This window comes from Schistocerca piceifrons, chromosome 8 (assembly GCF_021461385.2).
Source record: "Schistocerca piceifrons isolate TAMUIC-IGC-003096 chromosome 8, iqSchPice1.1, whole genome shotgun sequence".
NCBI lineage: Eukaryota > Metazoa > Arthropoda > Insecta > Orthoptera > Acrididae > Schistocerca > Schistocerca piceifrons.
The window spans coordinates 279,647,011-279,671,138 of record NC_060145.1 but is presented as its reverse complement, the minus strand read 5'-3'; the positions used below and the strand labels follow the sequence as shown (position 1 = coordinate 279,671,138).

Genomic DNA, 24,128 nt, shown 5'->3' with positions numbered 1-24,128 from the left:
GTATGCAAAAATTGACACAAATGTGAGGAGCCCAATTGTCTTTGAAGGAATTCTTTGGTGAACGACAGCAGCATGGACAAAGTCTCAGACGTCACTGCACTAAATGACACTACTGAGGGAAGGTTCAACATTGCTGAAAACCATAGAGGCATTGAAGGAGGAGGAACTGACCAAAGGATAATTCCAAGTAATAAAGGGAACTTTCTGATCTGTAATTATTATATAGAGAATTATTATGTAACAACACACAAATATTACAGATGAGTGAAAATACTTTACCAATAATAACTGGACAAGTGTAAGTATGGCTTGCATACTGATATTTCTGTACAAACTTCATTATGTATACAGGGTGATTTTTTCCACTGTGGAACTCTAAGGATTGATTGATGAGAGGATACGTAACAAAAAGGGTCTAATGAACTTATGTCATGGTTTCCATGCTAGAGACCATTTATTCAGTCATACTTTGTCACAGAGATGTAGTCTAAAATGCACTGTACCATGCAGCCACAGTCACGATATCCATGGTTTCCTCCCAGAGGGTGCTACTGTTCCTCATACATCATGCTCTGATGCCCTCTTCTGCCATAGTAATTGGTAATATTGTGTCTGTTCACTTCTCTTATTGACTCACCTTTTAGTGGTTGTGATACAGCATTGTACACAATGGGTCTGTATTCAAATTGAAAGCTTGGCAACATGGTGTTTACTTACGGAACGCAGATGGCAAGGTTGTATCAGGAGACCTGTCCACACCAACAACAATCACAGCATTCAATGTTTGCAAAAGTGTTTCACCAATTTTCTGAGACGGTCATTACAGAAAGCAAGAAATCATGAAGGATGTACCCAAAATATTTGGACACCAGACTTGGAGGAAAATGTGATTAACACTGTGGAAGATGACCACAGGTGGCCTGACAGTACAAAGTAAATATTGTGAGCAGTTTTGTCATAGGTTTCTTTACAAGGCAACCATGATTCCGGGTTTTGTGTCATCTATCCTATTCATGGATGAGATGAGGCCACCTTTACGTGGACTAGTATCTTCAGCTTTCATAACAGTCATCTATAGGATAGTATGCAGTATCCCCATAATATGGTGACAGCGAATCATCAGCATCAGTGCAACCACAATGTGTCGCAATGTGTGGGCTGGGGTAATTGGCAACCGTATTTTGGGACCAGCCTTCCTTCCACATTGCCTAACAGTCCAGAACTATTGGTGTTTCTTGTGGGCGACTTTGCCTCCCCTGCTGGAAGAAGTGCCATTGATGATTCGAAAGGTTATGTGGCTGCTACATGATGGTGCTGCAGCCCACTTTGCCGTTAACATCTGGACACATCTCTGTCATGTCTTTTTTGGTCAACGGATCAGGTGAGGGGTCCCGTTGCATGACCTTCTCATTTACTGGATCTCAATCCATATGATTCCTGATTATGGTGCCATCTCAGAAGTGTCATGTATACAGAGCCCATTCCAAATGTGGAGACACTAGAGCAGCGTGTTCATGCTGCTTTGACAGTGTTTGGATGCAGCCTGGCTGATGTGAATGTGCGAGACAACATGCTATGACATATACACACGTCCTTTGAGGCACATGGAAACCATTTTTAACACATACTGTAACTCTGGCTGCATGATACAGCGCCTATTAGACCACAGCCTCTATAACAATGTATGATTGAATAAATGGTCTCTAGCATGGAAACCATGCTTTTATGGACATAACTTCATTAGATCTTTTTTGTTCTGCATCCTGTCACCGATCAATGCCTAGAGTTTGTACATTCTGGAAAAAAATCACCCTCTACTCAGGTAATTCATTTTCAGGTTTTGATGAGTGAGTTTGTGAGAATCAATATGTGTGACATAAATGACTGTATCTTTTTATTTCATTGACTTAGAAGCTTCCATTTTTTACATCACCAAAGAACAGTAGACCTTTGTAATTGACGTAAATTTCAACTTGATACCTGTTCCTGAGCAAAAGCAGCTTAACAGATAGACACACAGACAGACAGACATATGGATAGACAGACAACAAATGGGAAAAAAATTATGTGATATAATTACAGATTAACAGTTTTTGGATTGTTTCCTTTACTTCTTCACTGAAACCTTGCTTCTCATCAAATTTCGTGATTCTAGACCAACAGGAAGAGATAGAGGCCAGGCAATCATGAAAACAAAGGAAATGTTCAGCAATTGGATGACCCAGCTGTCTCTTGGCCACATTTTGTCAGTGCACATTCATGTGGACAGACAGCTTGTTAGTTGTCATGGCTGTTTTCACAGGTAGCCCTGCCTTTATTGGAAAATAGATGCCTGTGACAGGTCTGTAGTAGTTAGAGGGTGATAGGACAGTCTTGCATCTAGTTCTATTGCAGGGATATGGGTCTTGAGGCAAGGGGTTGGGAGCAGAAGTGGATTAGGTATGATCAAGGATATGACATATGTTCACTGGATGGTGGAGTACCACAGTGAGAGTGGTGGGAAGGATATTGGCAGGATATACCTCATTTCAGGGCATGACAAGAAGGTAGTTGAAACTCTGATGTTGAATACAATTTACTTGCTCCAGTTGTGAGAGGAGTGCTCCTTTATGGCCAGATGGTGGGTACGAGGAAGGTGGTGGGTAACAGGAGAGACAGGGCACTGGATACCTGTTTCCAAACAAGGTTGTTAGGGCAACTTCAGTTTGTGAAGGCCTCAGTGAGATCTTTGGCACATTTGTAGAGGGGATGCTCCTTACTACATATGTGACAACCATGGGTGGCTAGGTTGTATGAAAGGGACTTCTTGTTATGATGTGGGTGGCAGCAGTTGTTGAGGTGGAGGTATTGCAGCAGGTGGTTAGTAGGTTTGACGTGGACAGAGTTCAAGGGGATAAGGTGAAGCAAACAAGAGGGGGGGGGGGGGGGGGGGGAGCGGTGTTCAGGTTCTGAAAGAAAGTGGATAGGATGTCCCCGCCCTTGGCCAAGATAGTGGTCACCTACAAACAAATCATGGTACGGCAGTAGGCACCTACCAGGCATCATTAATAATATCTCATGCAGCATGCACTTAGGTCTCTTGGGTCATGCCATAGCGCATGTTCAATGACTGTCTGCTGCATATCCCTATTGCATAGAGTTCTTTTATGCCGTTCCATGCGCCTAGCCAGTGTAGCTGTGTTCATTCCTATAGCAAATACTGCACAGTGGATACAAGTTACTTAATTAACAACATGTGTAGTTTTTAAAGTTTCTCTGCATTTTGAATTGTATAATTACCAGTGGTGAGATTGGAGTAGGTGGCAATGGGATGGTATGTGGACAGGGTTCACAGCAGGAATTATTGCAGGCTTAGCAATATTAATGTAGGGGTAATGGTTTGGAGTACAATGGAAGGCAACCCAAGTATGGAGTGAGGAGAATATCAGAGAGAAAGGATCTCATTTCAGTGTTTTCCTTGAAAAAGCCAAAGCCGTAGCAGAGTAGTGTGTTGGGTATTGTGTGACAGGAGGGATGTTTTGAGTTTTTGGAATTGGGAGTTGGTAAGAGGAGAATACTGTCCAGAAGAATAATTTCTGTTTGTTAGTTGTTTAGGGCAGATATGTTTGCTGTGGTGCTTATGCTGTTTGGAAAGAAGATTTGATGTGGACGTAGTGGCACCTGTCAAAGTATAGGCTTGTCGGTTGGTTTCTTATGCACTGCCTTTTGGAATTGGGTTCCAGTCATGAGGAAGTCAAGACTTTGAAAATAGCCAGGTGAATTTAAGCTGTGAAAAGAAGTTATTCTTTTGCAGAAAGTAGAGTGGTTCTTCATCATCATGAGTCCAGACCACAGATATGTCATGATAAATCTGTACCAAGACAGGAGGCCCAGCTTGTGAGTCATAAGGAATCCCTCTCCCATGCTGTCTATGGGAAGATTGGCACAAGATATTACGATCAAGGTTCCCATATCTGTTACCTGGATTTGTTTGTAGGTTCCAAACTTCTAAGTGAAGTCATTATAGGTAAAGGTAAAGTTGAGTAGGGGGACAATAAGTGAGGGTTTACGAAGACTTTTAGGTGTTTGTTGGGAGAGGTAGGTTCTAGAGCTGAGAGTCTGCATGTATGTGGGATGTTAGTGTAAATAGTGGTCACACCAGAAGTGACAGCAAAGGTTTCAGATGGGAGAAGAATCGGAACCAATTTTGATACATGTCAGGAACTGATTAGTATCTGTTATGTAGAAAGCTCTATGTGATGGGTTGGAGGTGCTGATCAACCAGGACTAAGGTGTATTCTATTACTAGCTTTAAAGCCTGCTACTATGATGCAGCTGGAATGGTTGTTTTTATGTACTTTTTGAAGTTGGGAGAATGTGAGGGAGGGGGTTGTGCATGGATTCACCATGTGATTAATATTGTTTATGTCATTTATCACTGTATATACAGAATTGCCACCTCATTTTGTTGTTTTAGTGTCTCATCAAATGTGCTGACAACATGTAAGTATTTCGTAGTAAAGAAGATAAAATACGTTTTGAAAATGTTATTTCATTGAATCTTTTACAATTTATCTTCAGATGTGGTTTATACTGGTTCATATTTTATGTTTATTGAATGGTACTTACCACTTAGCTTTCTGAAACACCTTTGTCAGAGGTATTTTGAAGTTAACAAGACATAGAAATGAATGTCAGGGCACAAGCAGGATTTATGTGTAACAATGAGTGTCCTTCCCATGCATGATTGAAAATACACCAAAAAAAAATGTTCGTGAGCTTTATTTAAGGGTATTCATTTTGTTCCTGTACTTTTGTTGTTGTAATTTGATGATAATAATAATAGAAAATGGCCTCTTTTATGTTTTTGTGTTCAGATATTGCCCTTGCAATCTATGTTGAAACTGCCGTGGTTTCTTGTTTGTGTTTCAGCATGCGGAGGTGTTATGTCTTCTCCTGGAATAATCAAGTCTCCTTGGTCAATGCAACAACCAGATGATTACGCAATGCTGAACTGTACGTGGCAAATTGTTGCACCAGCAAATAAAATCGTTGTTCTTAGGTAGGAAAGCTGCAAAATTTGAATTAAAACTAGCTGTATATATTATTAATTTTGAGTTAAACAGTCCAATATATGTGGGGTTTAAAACATAAAAGGCTATGTATGTGCATCATTCCACAGATGCTTTTAAATCCACAGATGAGGCAGCCACTAGTATGTGCTGACAATATAAATTTTTCATTCAGATCTCTGTGTGAAATTGAAGCCCCTTTAAAGCAAAGTATTTGTTCCTCATTTTACATTTTCTGTGGAGCCAAAAGTATTACAAAAGCTATTACTTTAAACAAATATTATTGTCATCTCAACTGTAACTGACCTACTTTTCTTGTGTGGTTATGTGAACCTAGTCTGTGGCATTTTTTGGGCATTTAAGTGTCAACTTCATTATAAGCTGTAAGTGAATATTTTTTGGTCTAAGAGTTAAGAGTTATCTTATGACTGGATGAATACAGTGAGTTTGTGGTTTGTATTAGATACCCTTATTTAATAATTCGTTGTTTTGTTACTTTGGTAACAATTACTGCAGAAAACTGACTGCTTTGTTCAGTTGAAAATCAAACAATGGCATCAAGTGCCCAGCATACTTTTTTCTCTGAGCAGAAGGTGTCATTTGCTGACCTTGAACAATTATAACAAATCATTATATAGCAGCATGAAAAATCTCAATATTCAGCTGAACAGATAATGAAAGAAAGTTTTGATAAATTAAAACCGTTTTGCCTGCTGTGTGGTGAAGTCAGTATGTACTTTTCAATAGGAACCATGGAGAAGTAATTGCATGTTGAAGGTTTGTGCCCATTTTAAACTATATATAATTACACAAATTTTAAAATGTCATATTGTAATTCACCATTGTACAGAGTGCAGACTGACAGGTGCTGCAGTCTCATAAACAAGCTATTTTCTGAATTTGACTCATTATGTTTTTCCAGACAGTTCTTCTCTTGTTGTGAATCATGACATACAATATGCATAAAAATTATGGTAAATATCCAAAGGTTCAATATTTTCAGTTTAGCATATTCAGCCATTGGCCGTTGTTATTAAAATACAATTGACACATTGCTTTATGCCTACGTTTTATTTATAACACACCAGCATTTCTAGTAATGTATGCTCTTCCTATGCAGAATCTTTCATTGCAACCTATTTTTTCTTGCTAGTGCCCAGATATTGTAATCTAAATTAAGACATAGATTTGTGATGACAACATTTGGTTTCTTTAGCTTCTTTATGCTAAATAGTTCATTGCTGATAGTTAATGAGACAGCTGTCAGATTAGTTACACTAGTGCCTAAGTCTTCTGTGTCATAGTATAGTTTGCATCTCTTTTAGTGTCAGTTACAATAATGAAAATTAACAGAAAAGGCCACTCACCTCCATCTCCACAGCTAAATATCTTTTATCTGTAGATGAATTATTACTTTCCTGATATTATGTGTGTTTTCTATACTTTCTGCTGCCTGATTGCCCCTTTAGCTAACTCTTCTTGATTTATCTTACATTTTTGAACTAATTGACTACCAAGATCACTTTACCAACTTTAAGAAAGTGGGAAATTATATTTCAAAAGATTTTTATAATGCTTGTACCAAACTATCTGAATTTGGGCACTAGATTTTTGCAAGACGTCTACAAAGCGAATGGAAATCAGAACTTACGGTCTCCCTCGACGTGACTTGAACAAAAAGGTGACCACCCATGACTCCATTTAAGATTCATCATCATCAGTTTTCTGCTATATTAGCAGGTCCTTTGCCTCCCCATTTTCTGCGATCCATTGCTTCCTTCTTAAGGCTGCTGTATGTTGTATCATCCATCACATCATCCAGTATCTGAAATCTCTTCTTTCCTCACTTCCTTTTCCCTTCTACATAACTTCTAAAACTGTTTTTATCAGTCCATCATTCTTTCTTAAAATATGCCAAATCCCATTTCTTTTTCTTCTTTTTGTTACATCTAGTAACTGTATTTTCTCTTCCACTCTTCTCAGATGAGGCAACAATTTGTTGCGAAAGCTTGAATTTTGTGTGTATGTTTGTGTTTGTTTGTGTGTCTATCGACCTGCCAGCGTTTTTGTTCGGTAAGTCACCTCATCTTTGTATTATATATATATATATATATATATATATATATATATATATATATATATATATATATAAAAAAAACAAAGATGAGGTGACTTACCGAACAAAAGCGCTGGCAGGTCGATAGACACACAAACAAACACAAACATACACACAAAATTCAAGCTTTCGCAACAAACTGTTGCCTCATCAGGAAAGAGGGAAGGAGAGGGGAAGACAAAAGGAAGTGGGTTTTAAGGGAGAGGGTAAGGAGTCATTCCAATCCCGGGAGCGGAAAGACTTACCTTAGGGGGAAAAAAGGACAGGTATACACTCGCACACACGCACATATCCATCCACACATACAGACACAAGCAGACATATTTAAAGGTCTTTCCGCCGTCCACCTAACCTTCGCAACCTCTTAGTTCATCCCTATGAAATCCCCAAACCACCTTCCCTACCCTCTGGCTCCTACCCCTGTAACCGCCCCCGGTGTAAAACCTGTCCCATGCACCCTCCCACCACCACCTATTCCAGTCCTGTAACCCGGAAGGTGTACACGATCAAAGGCAGAGCCACGTGTGAAAGCACCCACGTGATTTACCAACTGACCTGCCTACACTGTGAAGCGTTCTATGTGGGAATGACCAGCAACAAACTGTCCATTCGCATGAATGGACACAGGCAGACAGTGTTTGTTGGTAATGAGGATCACCCTGTGGCTAAACATGCCTTGGTGCACGGCCAGCACATCTTGGCACAGTGTTACACCGTCCGGGTTATCTGGATACTTCCCACTAACACCAACCTGTCAGAACTCCGGAGATGGGAACTTGCCCTTCAGCATATCCTTTCTTCTCGCTATCCGCCAGGCCTCAATCTCCGCTAATTTCTAATTTCAATTTGCCGCCGCTCATACCTCACCTGTCTTTCAACTTCATCTCTGCCTCTGTACATCCGCCCCGACTGACATCTCTGCCCAAACTCTTTGCCTTTACAAATGTCTGCTTGTGTCTGTGTATGTGTGGATGGATATGTGTGTGTGTGCAAGTGTATACCTGTCCTTTTTTCCCCCTAAGGTAAGTCTTTCCGCTCCCGGGATTGGAATGACTCCTTACCCTCTCCCTTAAAACCCATATCCTTTTGTCTTTCCTTCTCCTTCCCTCTTTCCTGACGAGGTAACCATAGGTTGCGAAAGCTAGAATTTTGTGTGTATGTTTGTGTTTGTTTGTGTGTCTATCGACCTGCCAGCGCTTTTGTTTGGTAAGTTTCATCATCTTTCTTTTTAGATATATTTTTCCCACGTGGAATGTTTCCCTCTATTATATTCATATCATTAATTTGAAGCCAACAATCACGTTTGTTATTGTTATCGTTATTGTTATTGTCATTGTTACATTTCGAAGTCTTTTCTGTCGTCTTATTTCCTCCTTCTGTTTTTGCCAGCAGTTTCACTTTCTATTCACCTTCCCCTTTTTTACCGTAATCCAGTACACAATTTTATCCCGTCGATATACACTCAATAATACGTAATAATACGTAAATCACTTCGAAACCATAACCAAAAAAAAAAAAAAATTTTTTTTTTCCGCTTTGCTGCTATAAAATCCACCGTTTCCAGTCCACAAACAGTTCCTTTTAGCTATTAAACAACCCTTTCGGCAGTTTTAATAACTTTTGCTTTATTTCCATTTCCGTTTTTCTCACAACACCGATGATCATTTTTAGCCGCTTCCCACAGGTTTTAACGTCATTATTTCTTCATCAAACAATTGTTAGCTTCATTTCCATCATCTGCCACCACCAAACCACTCCTTTTAATACATCCTCACGTAGTTTTTTCGAAATTTTCCCGAATTTCTCCACCCTTTAACGTGTTTTGGCGGCAACATAACCACCTAACCTTTATGCACATCATTATCTACCTACACAAGTTCACCACAGGATCAACATAGCCCAGCCCTAACCAACCCTTTTTCGCCTTTTTTCACACCAGATCTCCATTTGCTTTCTAATTTTACCTTTATCTCTCCCCATATATTTTTTCATATTTATTTTCATTTTCATTTCAGCCTCGTGTTCCACTTTCCACCTTCTAGTACCATGTCACCCTCACAACACCTTCACAACGACCCCATTAAGTTTTATTTACATTCCCTCCGCAAACATGCCTTCGCCCTAGCCAGATTACACTCCCATATTTTATTTTCTCAGGCTTGTCTGACATTTGGCATCACCCCCAAAGGCCTCACACTTAAAGTTCCCATCTCTGGCTGCAACCCTTCTTTCCATCAGTCCCTATACCAGTTCCAAACCAAACAATCCATTGCCCTCACCCACCTAATCCTTCACCTACACATCCACTCAGCCAATCAACACGCCCATCAACTCCTATCCTTAATAAAAATCCTCAATCTTTCCTCTCCCACATCCACACCTGTTGTTCAGAGCATCCTCCTACAGGCCAACCGCAAATTAGAACAGCATGCCACCCTCCACCTTAAAAAACTATCCAATCTCCTGGTTTCCCACCTCCGGAAAGGCAACTCACTCACCCTTCACAACCTTTCCAGCAAACCTCAACCTCCTCTCATTGCACACAAACCCAGTCTCTCCCATCTACTCAATCTCCCACTTCCAGCTCCACTCCCTCCAAAACCTCAAAATTCCAATCAACGCAATCTGGAACCACAACACCCCAATTCAGTAGTTAACCTTTCCTCCAAACCTCTCTCCCAATCCGAAACCTCTGTCCTATCCAAAGGCCTCACCTTCAGCCCCACTCCCAGATTTAACCAAACAGCCCTCGTCAAAGATTTACTGTCCTACACCCGTACTCTCTGCTGGAAATATCACTTTGCCACGAAGAAAAATGATCCTAATCCTACTCCTAATGATCCAACTCCCCAAGACACTATCCAAATTGAACCATGCCTGGAACAGTTCCGTCCTCCGTCACAGCGGGACCCACCTCCTCTTCCTCAAAATCACCCTCTCCTAACCTTCCAGGAATTTCTGACTTCCAGCCTTGCCTCTCAATCCTTCTTAAAAAACCTTAATCCTACTCCCAACATCACCACTGCTGAAGCCCAGGCTATCCGTGATCTGAAGGCTGACCGATCCATCGTCATTCTTCCGGCGGACAAGGGTTCCACAACTGTGGTACTTGATCGTCGGGAGTATGTGGCTGAGGGACTGCGTCAGCTTTCAGACAACACTACTTACAAAGTTTGCCAAGGCAATCCCATTCCTGATGTCCAGGCGGAGCTTCAAGGAATCCTCAGAACCTTAGGCCCCCTACAAAACCTTTCACCCGACTCCATCAACCTCCTGACCCCACCAACACCCCGCACCCCTACCTTCTACCTTCTTCCCAAAATTCACAAACCCAATCATCCCGGCCGTCCCATTGTAGCTGGTTACCAAGCCCCCACCGAACGCATCTCTGCCTACGTAGATCAACACCTTCAACCCATTACATGCAGTCTCCCATCCTTCATCAAAGACACCAACCACTTTCTCAAACGCCTGGAATCCCTACCCAGTCTGTTACCCCCGGAAACCATCCTTGTAACCATTGATGCCACTTCCTTATACACAAATATTCCGCATGTCCAGGGCCTCGCTGCAATGGAGCACTTCCTTTCACGCCGATCACCTGCCGCCCTACCTAAAACCTCTTTCCTCATTACCTTAGCCAGCTTCATCCTGACCCACAACTTCTTCACTTTTGAAGGCCAGACATACCAACAATTAAAGGGAACAGCCATGGGTACCAGGATGGCCCCCTCGTATGCCAACCTATTCATGGGTCGCTTAGAGGAAGCCTTCCTGGTTACCCAGGCCTGCCAACCCGAAGTTTGGTACAGATTTATTGATGACATTTTCGTGATCTGGACTCACAGTGAAGAAGAACTCCAGAATTTCCTCTCCAACCTTAACTCCTTTGGTTCCATCAGATTCACCTGGTCCTACTCCAAATCCCATGCCACTTTCCTTGACGTTGACCTCCACCTGTCCAATGGCCAGCTTCACACGTCCGTCCACATTAAACCCACCAACAAGCAACAGTACCTCCATTATGACAGCTGCCACCCATTCCACATCAAACGGTCCCTTCCCTACAGCCTAGGTCTTCGTGGCAAACGAATCTGCTCCAGTCCGGAATCCTTGAACCATTACACCAACAACCTGAAAACAGCTTTTGCATCCCGTAACTACCCTCCCAACCTGGTACAGAAGCAAATAACCAGAGCCACATCCTCATCTCCTCAAACCCGGAACCTTCCACAGAAGAACCCCAAAAGTGCCCCACTTGTGACAGGATACTTTCCGGGACTGGATCAGATTCTGAATGTGGCTCTCCAGCAGGGATACGACTTCCTCAAATCCTGCCCTGAAATGAGATCCATCCTTCATGAAATCCTCCCCACTCCACCAAGAGTGTCTTTCCGCCGTCCACCTAACCTTCGCAACCTCTTAGTTCATCCCTATGAAATCCCCAAACCACCTTCCCTACCCTCTGGCTCCTACCCCTGTAACCGCCCCCGGTGTAAAACCTGTCCCATGCACCCTCCCACCACCACCTATTCCAGTCCTGTAACCCGGAAGGTGTACACGATCAAAGGCAGAGCCACGTGTGAAAGCACCCACGTGATTTACCAACTGACCTGCCTACACTGTGAAGCGTTCTATGTGGGAATGACCAGCAACAAACTGTCCATTCGCATGAATGGACACAGGCAGACAGTGTTTGTTGGTAAAGAGGATCACCCTGTGGCTAAACATGCCTTGGTGCACGGCCAGCACATCTTGGCACAGTGTTACACCGTCCGGGTTATCTGGATACTTCCCACTAACACCAACCTGTCAGAACTCCGGAGATGGGAACTTGCCCTTCAGCATATCCTTTCTTCTCGCTATCCGCCAGGCCTCAATCTCCGCTAATTTCTAATTTCAATTTGCCGCCACTCATACCTCACCTGTCTTTCAACTTCATCTCTGCCTCTGTACATCCGCCCCGACTGACATCTCTGCCCAAACTCTTTGCCTTTACAAATGTCTGCTTGTGTCTGTGTATGTGTGGATGGATATGTGTGTGTGTGCGAGTGTATACCTGTCCTTTTTTCCCCCTAAGGTAAGTCTTTCCGCTCCCGGGATTGGAATGACTCCTTACCCTCTCCCTTAAAACCCATATCCTTTTGTCTTTCCTTCTCCTTCCCTCTTTCCTGACGAGGCAACCATAGGTTGCGAAAGCTAGAATTTTGTGTGTATGTTTGTGTTTGTTTGTGTGTCTATCGACCTGCCAGCGCTTTTGTTTGGTAAGTTTCATCATCTTTCTTTTTAGATATATTTTTCCCACGTGGAATGTTTCCCTCTATATATATATATATATATATATATATATATATATATATATATATATATATATATATATATATATATAAAATGGAAGGAAACATTCCACGTGGGAAAAATTATATATAAAAACAAAGATGAGGTGACTTACCGAACAAAAGCGCTGGCAGGTCGATAGACACACAAACAAACACAAACATACACACAAAATTCAAGCTTTCGCAACAAACTGTTGCCTCATCAGGAAAGAGGGAAGGAGAGGGGAAGACGAAAGGAAGTGGGTTTTAAAGGAGAGGGTAAGGAGTCATTCCAATCCCGGGAGCGGAAAGACTTACCTTAGGGGGAAAAAAGGACAGGTATACACTCGCACACACGCACATATCCATCCACACATACAGACACAAGCCCATGTTTGCGGAGGGAATGTAAATAAAACTTAATGGGGTCATTGTGGGGGTGTTGTGAGGGTGACATGGTATTAGAAGGTGGAAAGTGTAACATGAGGTGAAATGAAAATGAAAATAAAAATATAAATATATGGGGAGAGATAAAGGTGAACTGGAAAGTAACTGGAGATCTGGAATGAAAAAAGGCGAAAAGGTGTTGGTTACAGCTGGGCTATGTTGGACTTGGGTTGGTAGACAATGATGTGCATAAAGGTTAGGTGGTTGTGTTGCCGCCAAAACACGTTAAAGGACGGAGAAATTCGGGAAAATTTCGAAAAAACTGCGTGTAGTATATTAAAAGGAGTGGTATTGTGGTGGCAGATTATGAAAATGAGGCTAACAATTGTCTGACGAAGAAATAATGGCGTTAAAACCTGTGGGAAGCGGCTAAAAATGATCAGTGATGTGGGAAAAACGGAAATGGAAATAAAGCGAAAGTTATTAGAACTGGCCGAAATGGTTGTTTAAAAGGTGAAAGGAGCTGTTTGTGAACTAGAAACGGTGGATATTATAGCGGCGGTAGTGCTGAAAGCGGCAAAAAAATATTTTTTTGGTCATGGTTTGGAAGTGGGTTACGTATTGTTGAGTATATATATAGGCGGGATAAAATAGTATAGCAGATTACGGTAAAAAGGAGAAGGTGAATACAAAGTGAAACTATGGCAAAAACAGAAAGAGGAAAATAAGACGACAGAAAAGATTTCGAAATGCAACAGTGACAACAACAAACGTAATTGTTGGATTCAAATTAATGATATCAATATAATGGAAGGAAACATTCCACGTGGGAAAAATTATATATAAAAACAAAGATGAGGTGACTTACCGAACAAAAGCGCTGGCAGGTCGATAGACACACAAACAAACACAAACATACACACAAAATTCAAGCTTTCGCAACAAACTGTTGCCTCATCAGGAAAGAGGGAAGGAGAGGGGAAGACGAAAGGAAGTGGGTTTTAAAGGAGAGGGTAAGGAGTCATTCCAATCCCGGGAGCGGAAAGACTTACCTTAGGGGGAAAAAAGGACAGGTATACACTCGCACACACGCACATATCCATCCACACATACAGACACAAGCCTGTATGTGTGGATGGATATGTGCGTGTGTGCGAGTGTATACCTGTCCTTTTTTCCCCCTAAGGTAAGTCTTTCCGCTCCCGGGATTGGAATGACTCCTTACCCTCTCCTTTAAAACCCACTTCCTTTCGTCTTCCCCTCTCCTTCCCTCTTTCCTGATGAGGCAACAGTTTGTTGCGAAAGCTTGAATTTTGTGTGTATGTTTGTGTTTGTTTGTGTGTCTATCGACCTGCCAGCGCTTTTGTTCGGTAAGTCACCTCATCTTTGTTTTTTTATATATATATATATATATATATATATATATATATATATATATATATATATATCAGGTCGATAGACACACAAACAAACACAAAACATACACACAAAATTCCAGCCCTCGCAACCAACGGCCGCCCCACCAGGAAAGAGGGAAGGAGAGGGAAAGACGAAAGGATATATATAATGTACATTGTTACCATGAAATTAACTTCTGGTTTCATAACGAGATTGGTAAAACTCTTCAAGGTTTTGTGGAATGTGAGGTTGTGGTTGGGCAGTCCTTCAAAAACTTCCAGCTTTTATGAACAAATAGGTGTCAGTATAGTCCATGAGTGCTCTTACAGCAGTGAAAATTTGTGCTTTGTGCCTGTGTGGAAGTAAATAACAGAGAAATCAGTGAGACAACTTTTTGAAAATGTGCATATATACAGGTATATGGATGCGGCACAGGTATGAAGTGTGATCAAAAAGTAGTGGGAATTTGTTAATTCCAAAGGCTTTAAATACCCAAATTTAAATTTTTTTATCTTCTGGATACAGTTGTTCCTAATGCATGTTTGCTTTTTTCAGCTGTTTCGAGTATTAAGCTTACTGTTGACAACTGAAAAGTCTAAACATGTTTTTGAGTGCTTAGTGAATTTTTGATTTAAAAAAAGATGGATCAAAGAATTTGAATTAAATTTTGCTTGAAAAATGGAATAAGGTCCAGCACTGAATTCCAAATGTTGACTATGGCTTTGTGTGAGTTTACTATGAGTAAGATAAGAGTTTACAAATTGCATAAACATTTCAAAGAGGGTTGAGAAGACATTGAAGATGACGACCACCCTGGGTCCCCTAGTAAATCAATTAACTGATGACATTGCAGAAGAAGTAAGCAAAATGGTAGTGGAAAATCACTGAATTACCATCAGAGAGGTTGCTGATGATGTTGACATATCCTTTGGCTCATGCCAAACAATTTTTAGGATGTTGTGGGCATGAAACATGTAGCACCAAAGTTAGTTTCCATTCAGAAGTTGTTTAATGAAGTCAACAATGATTTAGAACTTCTAAAGAAGGTTATAATAGGTTACAAGACATGGTTTTATGGGTATGACATGGAATCCAAGATTCAATCGTCCCAATGGAAACTTCCTGAAGAGCCAGGGTGGGGGGGATTGGCAAGTTCGATAACACGTGAAGGGTCTTTTCACACTTTTCTTCGATTATAATGCAATACTGCATCATGAGTCTCTGCCTTGTGATCGTACGATCAATAAGGAATACTACCTGGAAGTTATGTGCCTTTCGCATGAAGCGATCCAAAGAAAACATCCAAAATTGTGGCAAAACTGATAGTGGAAATTGCAACATGATCATGCTCCCACTCATGTCAGTGCTTGTACTTGATTTTTTTGGCAGAAAAACAAAACTCTTATGTTGCCTTAGCCAACATGTTCACCGCACACGGCTCCCTGCAACTTCTTTCGATTCTGAGGCTGAAGAGATCCATGAAAGAATTTCAATTTGCCACCATTGATGAAATAAAAACAGAATTCCTGAAGGAACTGAATAGCACAATGAAAAGTGAGTTCCAGAAGTGCTTCCAAGATTGGGTAAAGGCCTGGCTCAAGTGTAGCCTTGGCACAAGTGTATTATATGATGGAGATTACTTTGAAGAGGACAAAGTTGATGTTGAAGAAAAAATTAAGATTAATTAAGAAAAAAAATTTCGTTACCTTTTTATTGCACCTTCTAAAGCTGTTCACCCTAAGATCAATAGGTTTCAGGAGCACGTTTACAAGCTACAAGCTCAGAGTTGATGACAGTGTGCTTTAGGCCTTATTTTTCTCTGCCCCTCAGTTACAGTGATGACTATGCTCAAGAACTGATTATTCCTGGAATTTGATGTACTATTGTATAAAGTCACAAAGAAAATCACTTTCATAATAATAAGAGGCAACTTAAATGTAGATATGCTGAAAGGCAATGGATATACAAGAAGTTGTCATTATATTATAAAGACGTGCAATCTCCAGTTTACTGTAAAAAATACAACCTGCACAAACACATCAAGCACATTAATAGACTATATTCTTTCAAATGTGCCCACTGACAGACAAAAACTTCAGACTATGAATACTTTCGGCACAGACTATTTTAGATAAACAATTGAACTACAACGTGATATAAAGACTGACAACAACATGGTTTACAAACTTAGACAAGCTAAACCAGGCAATTAAGTAGGCTAGAATTCTTGTTAAAATGAAAAAAGTGAATTTGTGCTAATGTAGAGGTCAGTGTAGAAGCAGTCTAGGAAACTTCATACAGAGTAAATTTTCTACAAATACATGGATGAAATGACGATGATTAAATGTGTAAGGACGTTTATGTTCTCGCTGTTATTTGTTGTTTAGTATAATTATTTAGAGAAACCTAGTAGCATTATTTCTTCTAAAACCATTTTGTACAAAATTGCTACATCCGGAGTTTATATTTGTAGAAGTAATAATAGATTAGTTATTGCAATATTATTGGGGTACAGAAGTATGCCATGCACAGAAGCAAACAATGCAATTCTGTGTTTACAGATTCAATAAGCCAGTGTCCCGTCCAACTGTTTATTCTCAAAATTTACAAATAATATTAGTTGTTTCAGCTCATACACTAAAGAAGCATTCATGTGTATAGTCGATGCTATTGTAGGGACTTGTGCTGCTTAAATGTGCAGAGACAGTGAAAGTACTAAGTATTCTGTGTGTCTACTTTTCTGTTATGTATTTATGGCATTACCTTTTTTCTCTGATTACACCTTGCTCCTTACTGACTAGTGTAACTAGCACTACGAATAGCACACATCCAGTAATTAACATGTATTTGATCAGACTACGACATATTTGGTCACCCTGACATGATATGAACATGTTAGTACAACCGCACCAGCTTCGACATTCCTAGTTGCTGCAGAAAATAGATGTGTGTTACTGCTGTGCCAGCCACACCTGGTTTATTTTCACAGGAAAATGAACACTGCAACAGATATTACCAACCTAGCCCAGAGTTGTGGGATGACTGTAACGATCATGATAAAACCACTGCCCGTCCGGCAGAACATGAATTTGTGCAGCTAGAGAGCCAGTTCATTTTAGCGCGAGTTTCTTCAGATGAAGCGAAGTATAATTATGTGGTTGCAGCAGTAGCGGAAGACTTGGTCACTGAGGTGCAAGATATCCTTGTGACACCATCAAAGGGAGAACAGTATGCTGCTATGAAGAATAGTCTGATTACACACCTGTCTCAGTCGGGAGCAAAATGCCTTGAAAACTTCTATGGATGGAAGAACTAGGAGACGGCACGCCATTGCAGCTCCTATGGTGTCTACATACACTAGCCAGCAACACAGCCAGTGATCATGTGGTACATAATATCTCGTTTCCAAGTGTACCTGCTGATGCATAGGGAATTCTAAATGCATTAGCACAAACAGCAGATAAGATTGCAGAGACATAGCCCATAATGAGTCTAGCAACACTGGTGATACGGCAGGATAACACAACTACAGTAACTTTAGCATTGTTGCAGTCTCAGCAGAACTAACTACACAGGTTGCCACATTGCAAACAGCATATACCGAACAATAGCCATATTGACACTTGTTGAGAAGTCATAACCATTTACCTGCAGCTCAAACACCCACTGGTATCATAAAAAGTTTGATAAGGATGCACGAAAATGGACACCACCATGTAAATGGAAGAATGACAGAATCTGTGGCAGCTACAGCTTTCTCCACTAGTAACATGCGACGATTATTCATCATAGATCAAAGCACAAAGGTGCAATGAATATTTAGTTGACACAGCAGCTGAAGTGTCCATGTATGCAGCAAATAAATTACTGTGTCACAGCTGTGATGATTATCACTTATACACCGCTGATGACTTGAAGATTAAGACCTGTGGATGAGTTACATTAATACTCAATCTCGGTCTCCATCGAATGTTTGAATAGCAGTTCACAGTGGCCGACATCTCAGAATCAATCTTGGGGGCAGATTTCCTGTCTTTCTATGATTTGGTTCCTGACTTGTGATGGCAGTGTTTAAGCGTTGCAAATCTAAATGCTCAAGGGAAGGTCAACTATACTGCTACTCTGACAGTACATGTAATTGCTGAGGATATGCAGTATACGCAACTATTGAAGGATTTTCCTGAAGTTAAGAGGCAGTCACCTAGCCTACCACAAGTCAAGTGTACAGTGCACCACATTCTCACCACACCAGGTCCGCCTACCTACAACCATCCTAAGCTTCTGGCAGCTGAAAAGCTAAAAATACCCAAGCATGGATTTCGCAGTGTGTTAGTACAAGGCATATGTCTAACTTCAAGTTGCAGCTGGGCAGGCCAATTGCATCTCATAAGGATAATAATAATAATGAAGAAGAATAATGATTAGCATCCATACAGTGACTACTGCTAGTTAATCACAAGGAACATTCCAGACCAGTATCCCGTGCCACATATAGAAGAATTCTACAGCGATGTGCACGGTAAGACAGTCGTTTCCATGAACAACTTAGTACACACACATTACCAGATACCTGTCTGCCCCCATTAGCTGAACGGTCAGCGTGACAGAATGCCATGCCAAGGGGCCCGAGTTCAATTCCCAGCTGAGGCAGAAGATTTTCTCTGCTCAGGGTCTGGGTGTTGTGTTGTGCTCATCATCATTCATCCCCATCTCCGATGCAAAAGTTGCCCAATGTGGCGTTGAATGGAATAAATACTTACTCTCGGTGGCCGAACTTCCCCACTTCCTCGAATGGGGGACTCCCGGCCTCCAGTGCCGTACGCTCATTTCCATTTCCACCAGATACCTGTAGCCACAGAAGATGTCCCTAAAACAGCTGTCACTACACATTTTCTACTGTTTGAGTTTATGAGACTGCTGTTAAGTATCTGTATTGCAACACAAACATTCCAATGTTTCATGGATGAGGTCACACAAGACTTTGATTTCTGCTACATCTGCATAGATAATTTTTTCGTAACATTGACGCCTGAGGGTGAACATCTACAGCATTTAACTCTGTTGTTCAACCATTTATGCATACATGTTCTAGTAATAAACCTTTCAAAATGTATTTTTGGGGCAACAGAAGTTCATTTCCTGGGATACACCGTAGATGGAAATGCCATATGCCCTTATCAAGATAAAATAAAAGCCATAATCACATATCCTCATCCAATCACTATTAGAAAGCTCCACCAATCACTATTAGAAAGCTCCCTTGATTTTTGGCATCGTAAATTTTTACGGACGCTTCTACTACTGCTATTGGAGCAGACACCAACAGTCAGTAGACCATTGTTGGCAACCACTCGTGTTTTACAGCCACAAGCTGTTACCCTTCCAACAGTGATGCGGGACACATGACTGTGAGTTATATGCTGCATATACTGCTACCAGAAAATTCAAAATTACTTGAAAGGTTGACAATTGAGTATTTATACAAACAACAAGCCTTTGACTTATGCTTTTAAAGTGAAACAAAGCAAGATATCACCAAGACAGTTGAGACAATTAAACTACATTGGTAAATTTTCAACTCACTTTGTTTATGTACAAGGCAACATCAATGTGCCCACAGATACACTACCTTGTATTGAGATCTTGAACGTAGCGGAGCACAGATTGAAACTATAACTATAGCCATTGATTTTGATGCTCATGCACAGGCACAACAACATTATGAGGAATTACACACGTTTCTTGCGCGACAGTCGGGACTGAAACTATGCCAGCTAATCACACCTGAAACCAATGACAAACTATATTGCAACATTTCAGGAACAAGCTCTGTCTGTTTGTACCACAACAGTTTTGAACTCAGGTGATAGCAGCTGCACACGGTCTATCACGTCCTGGAGTTTGAGGCTCCATAAAGTTTGTCAGCAAAGTTTTGTATGGCTTGAATTGCAAAGCATTACTCAAGAGCTGCGTGACATGTCAAAGGAATAAAATCTCATGACATGTCAAGACACAATTGCTCATGTGTACCCCCTAACCAACGATTTGAACATGTCCACATTGACATTGTAGAACTGCTTGCCATTTCTGAAGGCTGCAGTTATGACCTCTTCAATAGTGTACTGATTCACCAGGTAGCCAGAAGCATTCCCAGTGACAGAGATCACAATGGAGGTGGTAGTGCGGACATTCCTTCAACTGTGGATCGCTCTGTTTGACGTCCTTTATGCATTACTACTGACCTAGGACATCAGTTTGAGGTGTATCTTTTCAAAGCATTGGCAATGTTACTAGCTATTAATGCATACACACCATGACCTGCAGCAAATCACATGGTTGAGTGCCTACATCAGCATCTGAAGTCAGATCTGCAGTGTCATGCTGCACAAAAGTGCACTGAGGCACTACCTCTTGTTCTCCTTGGGCTGCAAACATTTTTCAAGATAGATCTTACAGCCACTGCAGCTGAACTCATCTACTGTCAAACATTATGATTCCTGGCAGAATTCATGCATGATAGAACAGATAACAACGTAGCATTGTTAGATTTTGCTATTAAACTGAGAGCACATGTACACTAGCTTCAGCCCATCATTGCCAGAGAGCAAACTGGATAATGTCCATTGATTTTAACAGACTTAGACAACTACACACATGTATTTTTACTCAGTGACTCTGTTTGCAAACCAATTCAACCACCGTATGAGGGACCATATGCACTAAAGCAGAGGCAGCAACACGTTCACAGTTGGTGTTCATGGTGTCCTTGACCAGATCAAGGTTGCATTTCTTGATGTGTAAGATGCCACTAAAAAACTGGCACCACCAGATATGAAAAGTGAAGATGTCACAACTGAACATCCATCTTCATGCCACCTTTCTGACACACCACGACAGACACTGGATGTTACCATGCTGAAGACAATGCCAAGCTTACTCACCCCTCAACCAAATATCCCTAAATTCAAGAGTGCTGTGACATTCTGGGCATCATGTCAGCTTCAACATGAAATAATGTTGACACAGAGGAGGGGCAAAATCATATAGTGACTCACACTTCTTGAGTGAACGTGCAGACAGTGAAAGAATAAAAATAGTCTGTGTGTCTTTTCTATTATGATTTCTTTGATGTTACATCTTTCTCTGATTACTGATGATTCTTATTGAGAGTGTAACTAGTACTATCTAGTCTGAAAATCTGTTTCTTTCTCTTGTCATATCTTTCTCATGGCAGGGCATTAGGTGTCTTCCTTAGTATCTGAAGTTGTTTCACTCAACATGGGAAATTATTCCATTAACCATTTTTATGAGAATTTTTGATGCATCATGGCCACTGTTTAACAACATGGTTGAGTCATTTAAGACCACACTCCTGCAGTCACTATCTTTTATTGACTTTTGGCCACTGGTAAGAGTTTATTGCTGTTTGCTAAAAAATTACTTTCAGAAATATAATTACTTTCCTTGTGGCTTCCATATATAAACTTGTTTTGTGAATAATAACTTCTATTGCACATACATACCATTACTTCACAGTCATATTTGCTATGTTTTGATTGTGTTAATTGTTCTGTAGTGGAATTAATACTTCTGCATAGTGCAGTAGTACACCCTTACACCTGTCCACCTTTACGCCAGCAGTGCTGTGAATATATTGATAAGGTTCTGTGTTTATAACAGTTTTGCCTTCCAAGTAAAGTCAACCATTGTTCCAGCATTCTGTTTTGTCTATTTTTTTTAATTAAAAAAAAAGGAAGGTGTGCGAAAGAGTAAAATTTTCTCAGGCACAGAATTCAAATTTAAATATTTTTATAGTCGAGCCATAACTGAAGAAAATAGTGTGTTCATCTGTTTAAAATTTTTCTTAATGTAGCTGTTTTACAAAACCTGTATTTTAATTTAAAAAAAAGGAAGGTGTGCGAAAGAGTAAAATTTTCTCAGGCACAGAATTCAAATTTAAATATTTTTATAGTCGAGCCATAACTGAAGAAAATAGTGTGTTCATCTGTTTAAAATTTTTCTTAATGTAGCTGTTTTACAAAACCTGTATTTTTTTCAGATTTTCAGAATTCAGCATGCCTGCTGACACACACTGCTACTTCTCATCAGCAAGGTAATCAGTTTTATATATGTGACTGATGAAATTTTAGGTCTCATTAGTCTTGTATTTTATTATTGTGAGGGCTTTCAGTAAATACTGCAACACATTTTCTTTCTTGGCCAATTTTGGTTGAAAAAAATGCAGAATTTGTTGTGGGACATCATGGAATATTCCAACGTTAGCCCCTGTGAAGTTTAATGAAGTTCTGATCGTTGTTAGTGCTATAAGTAGCTTCAAAATGGTGTCTGTAATGGAGATATGTTCCAAGCAGAGAGCTATCATTGATTTCCTTTTGGCGGAAAACCAGAGTGTTGCAGATATTCACAGGTGCTTGCAGTATGTCTAAGGAGACCTGACAGTGAATAAAAGGACAGTAAGTCATTTGGTGAGTAATCTGTCATCATCACAATAAGGACGTACAAACCTGTCCGATCTCCCGCGCATGCCAGGCAGCTGCATGCAGCTGTGACTCCTGCAATGCTGGAATGTGCAGATAGATGGGATAGATGACTCACAATCAAACACATTGCTACTGAATTCTGCACACCCAAGAGGAGCTCACAAAATGTTATTGGACTCTTGTTCATCATCCACCCTACAGCCCAAATCTTCCATCTTCTGACTTCCGTGTGTTTGCTCCAATGAAAGATGCATTACATGGGAAGTATTATGTGGATTATGGGGATGTTATTCACACAGCAAGATGGTGCCTCCAATTTCGAGCAGTAGAATGGTACCACAATTGCAAACAGACAGTCCCAGTAAGGTGGCATAAGGCTATTGGATTGAACAGAGATTATGTTGAAAAATAGGGTTTTGTAGCCAAAAGAGTGTGTAGTAATATGGTGTACTGGAATCCTGAATGAAACCAACCTGCTTCCATAAAAAAACATGTTGCATTACTTACTATATGCACCTCATAGTATTGACTTTTAATGGAACTAGTTTTGATAGAGAGTCATAACTGGTAGAGCACTTGCCAGCGAAAGGCAAAGGTCCCGAATTCAAGTCTCGGTTCGGCACACAGTTTTAATCTTCCAGGAAGTTTCGGAGTCATAACTATGTATATATTTTGCATTATTGCACAGATATAGCAGATTATATGGAAATGTTGGTTTTTAAGTGTTTCTGCAGTACATGCAAGAACTGAGGATGTGAGGTAAATATGGTGGTCTAGTATACTTAGAAGCAATTCATTGCAATTTATATTAGCATGTGAATATGGCAAAAGTAGACTATAGTTTATCTTCTTTGGTTTAATTTTGATTCTTGGGGGAACATTGTCATTATTACACTAGGAAATGTACTTTTTTGCCAATGTTTCACAGATTTTTATTTCGCATGAACTAGATTTTGGGTACCAAGCCAATCTTTTAGGAATCTCTCATTGTTCTGAAACATTAACACTAGGAAATAGGCTTGGATGTTGAAACATGAGCTGAAATAAAAATAAGTGGAACATAAGAAAAAAACTGTTTTCTACAGTTCATGCTTCTACCAATCTGTACACCAGAATGTGATACAAATTCTGAAGTGATTAAGTAGCCATAAAAAACTGAAAGCTCACTATCGCATGACTTTTGTCATCTCAGTGTATTTTTTGTCCATGTATTCTCCCTAAACAAAAAAAAACCTTGTAATTCATTGTTCAGATTCCCTTAACCTGAGTACAAATAAGTGCAGTTGTTTTTGTGGTGCTGATCAGCTCTGGCTCTAGCTGCCAGAGACTGTGGTCATGTGTGGGTGAGTTATGTTTA

The 24,128-nt window shown here is 40.5% G+C and overlaps 1 protein-coding gene across 1 annotated transcript in view; it reads left to right on the top strand.

The window, feature by feature from the left end:
- Positions 1 to 24,128, top strand: part of LOC124711575 (cubilin-like) — a gene marked incomplete in the record, with an annotated part of 644,865 nt that overhangs the window by 525,441 nt on the left and 95,296 nt on the right. The window contains 2 exon segments of the mRNA XM_047241722.1: positions 4,912 to 5,041; positions 22,330 to 22,383. Of these exon segments, the coding sequence (XP_047097678.1) occupies positions 4,912 to 5,041; positions 22,330 to 22,383 (184 nt within the window).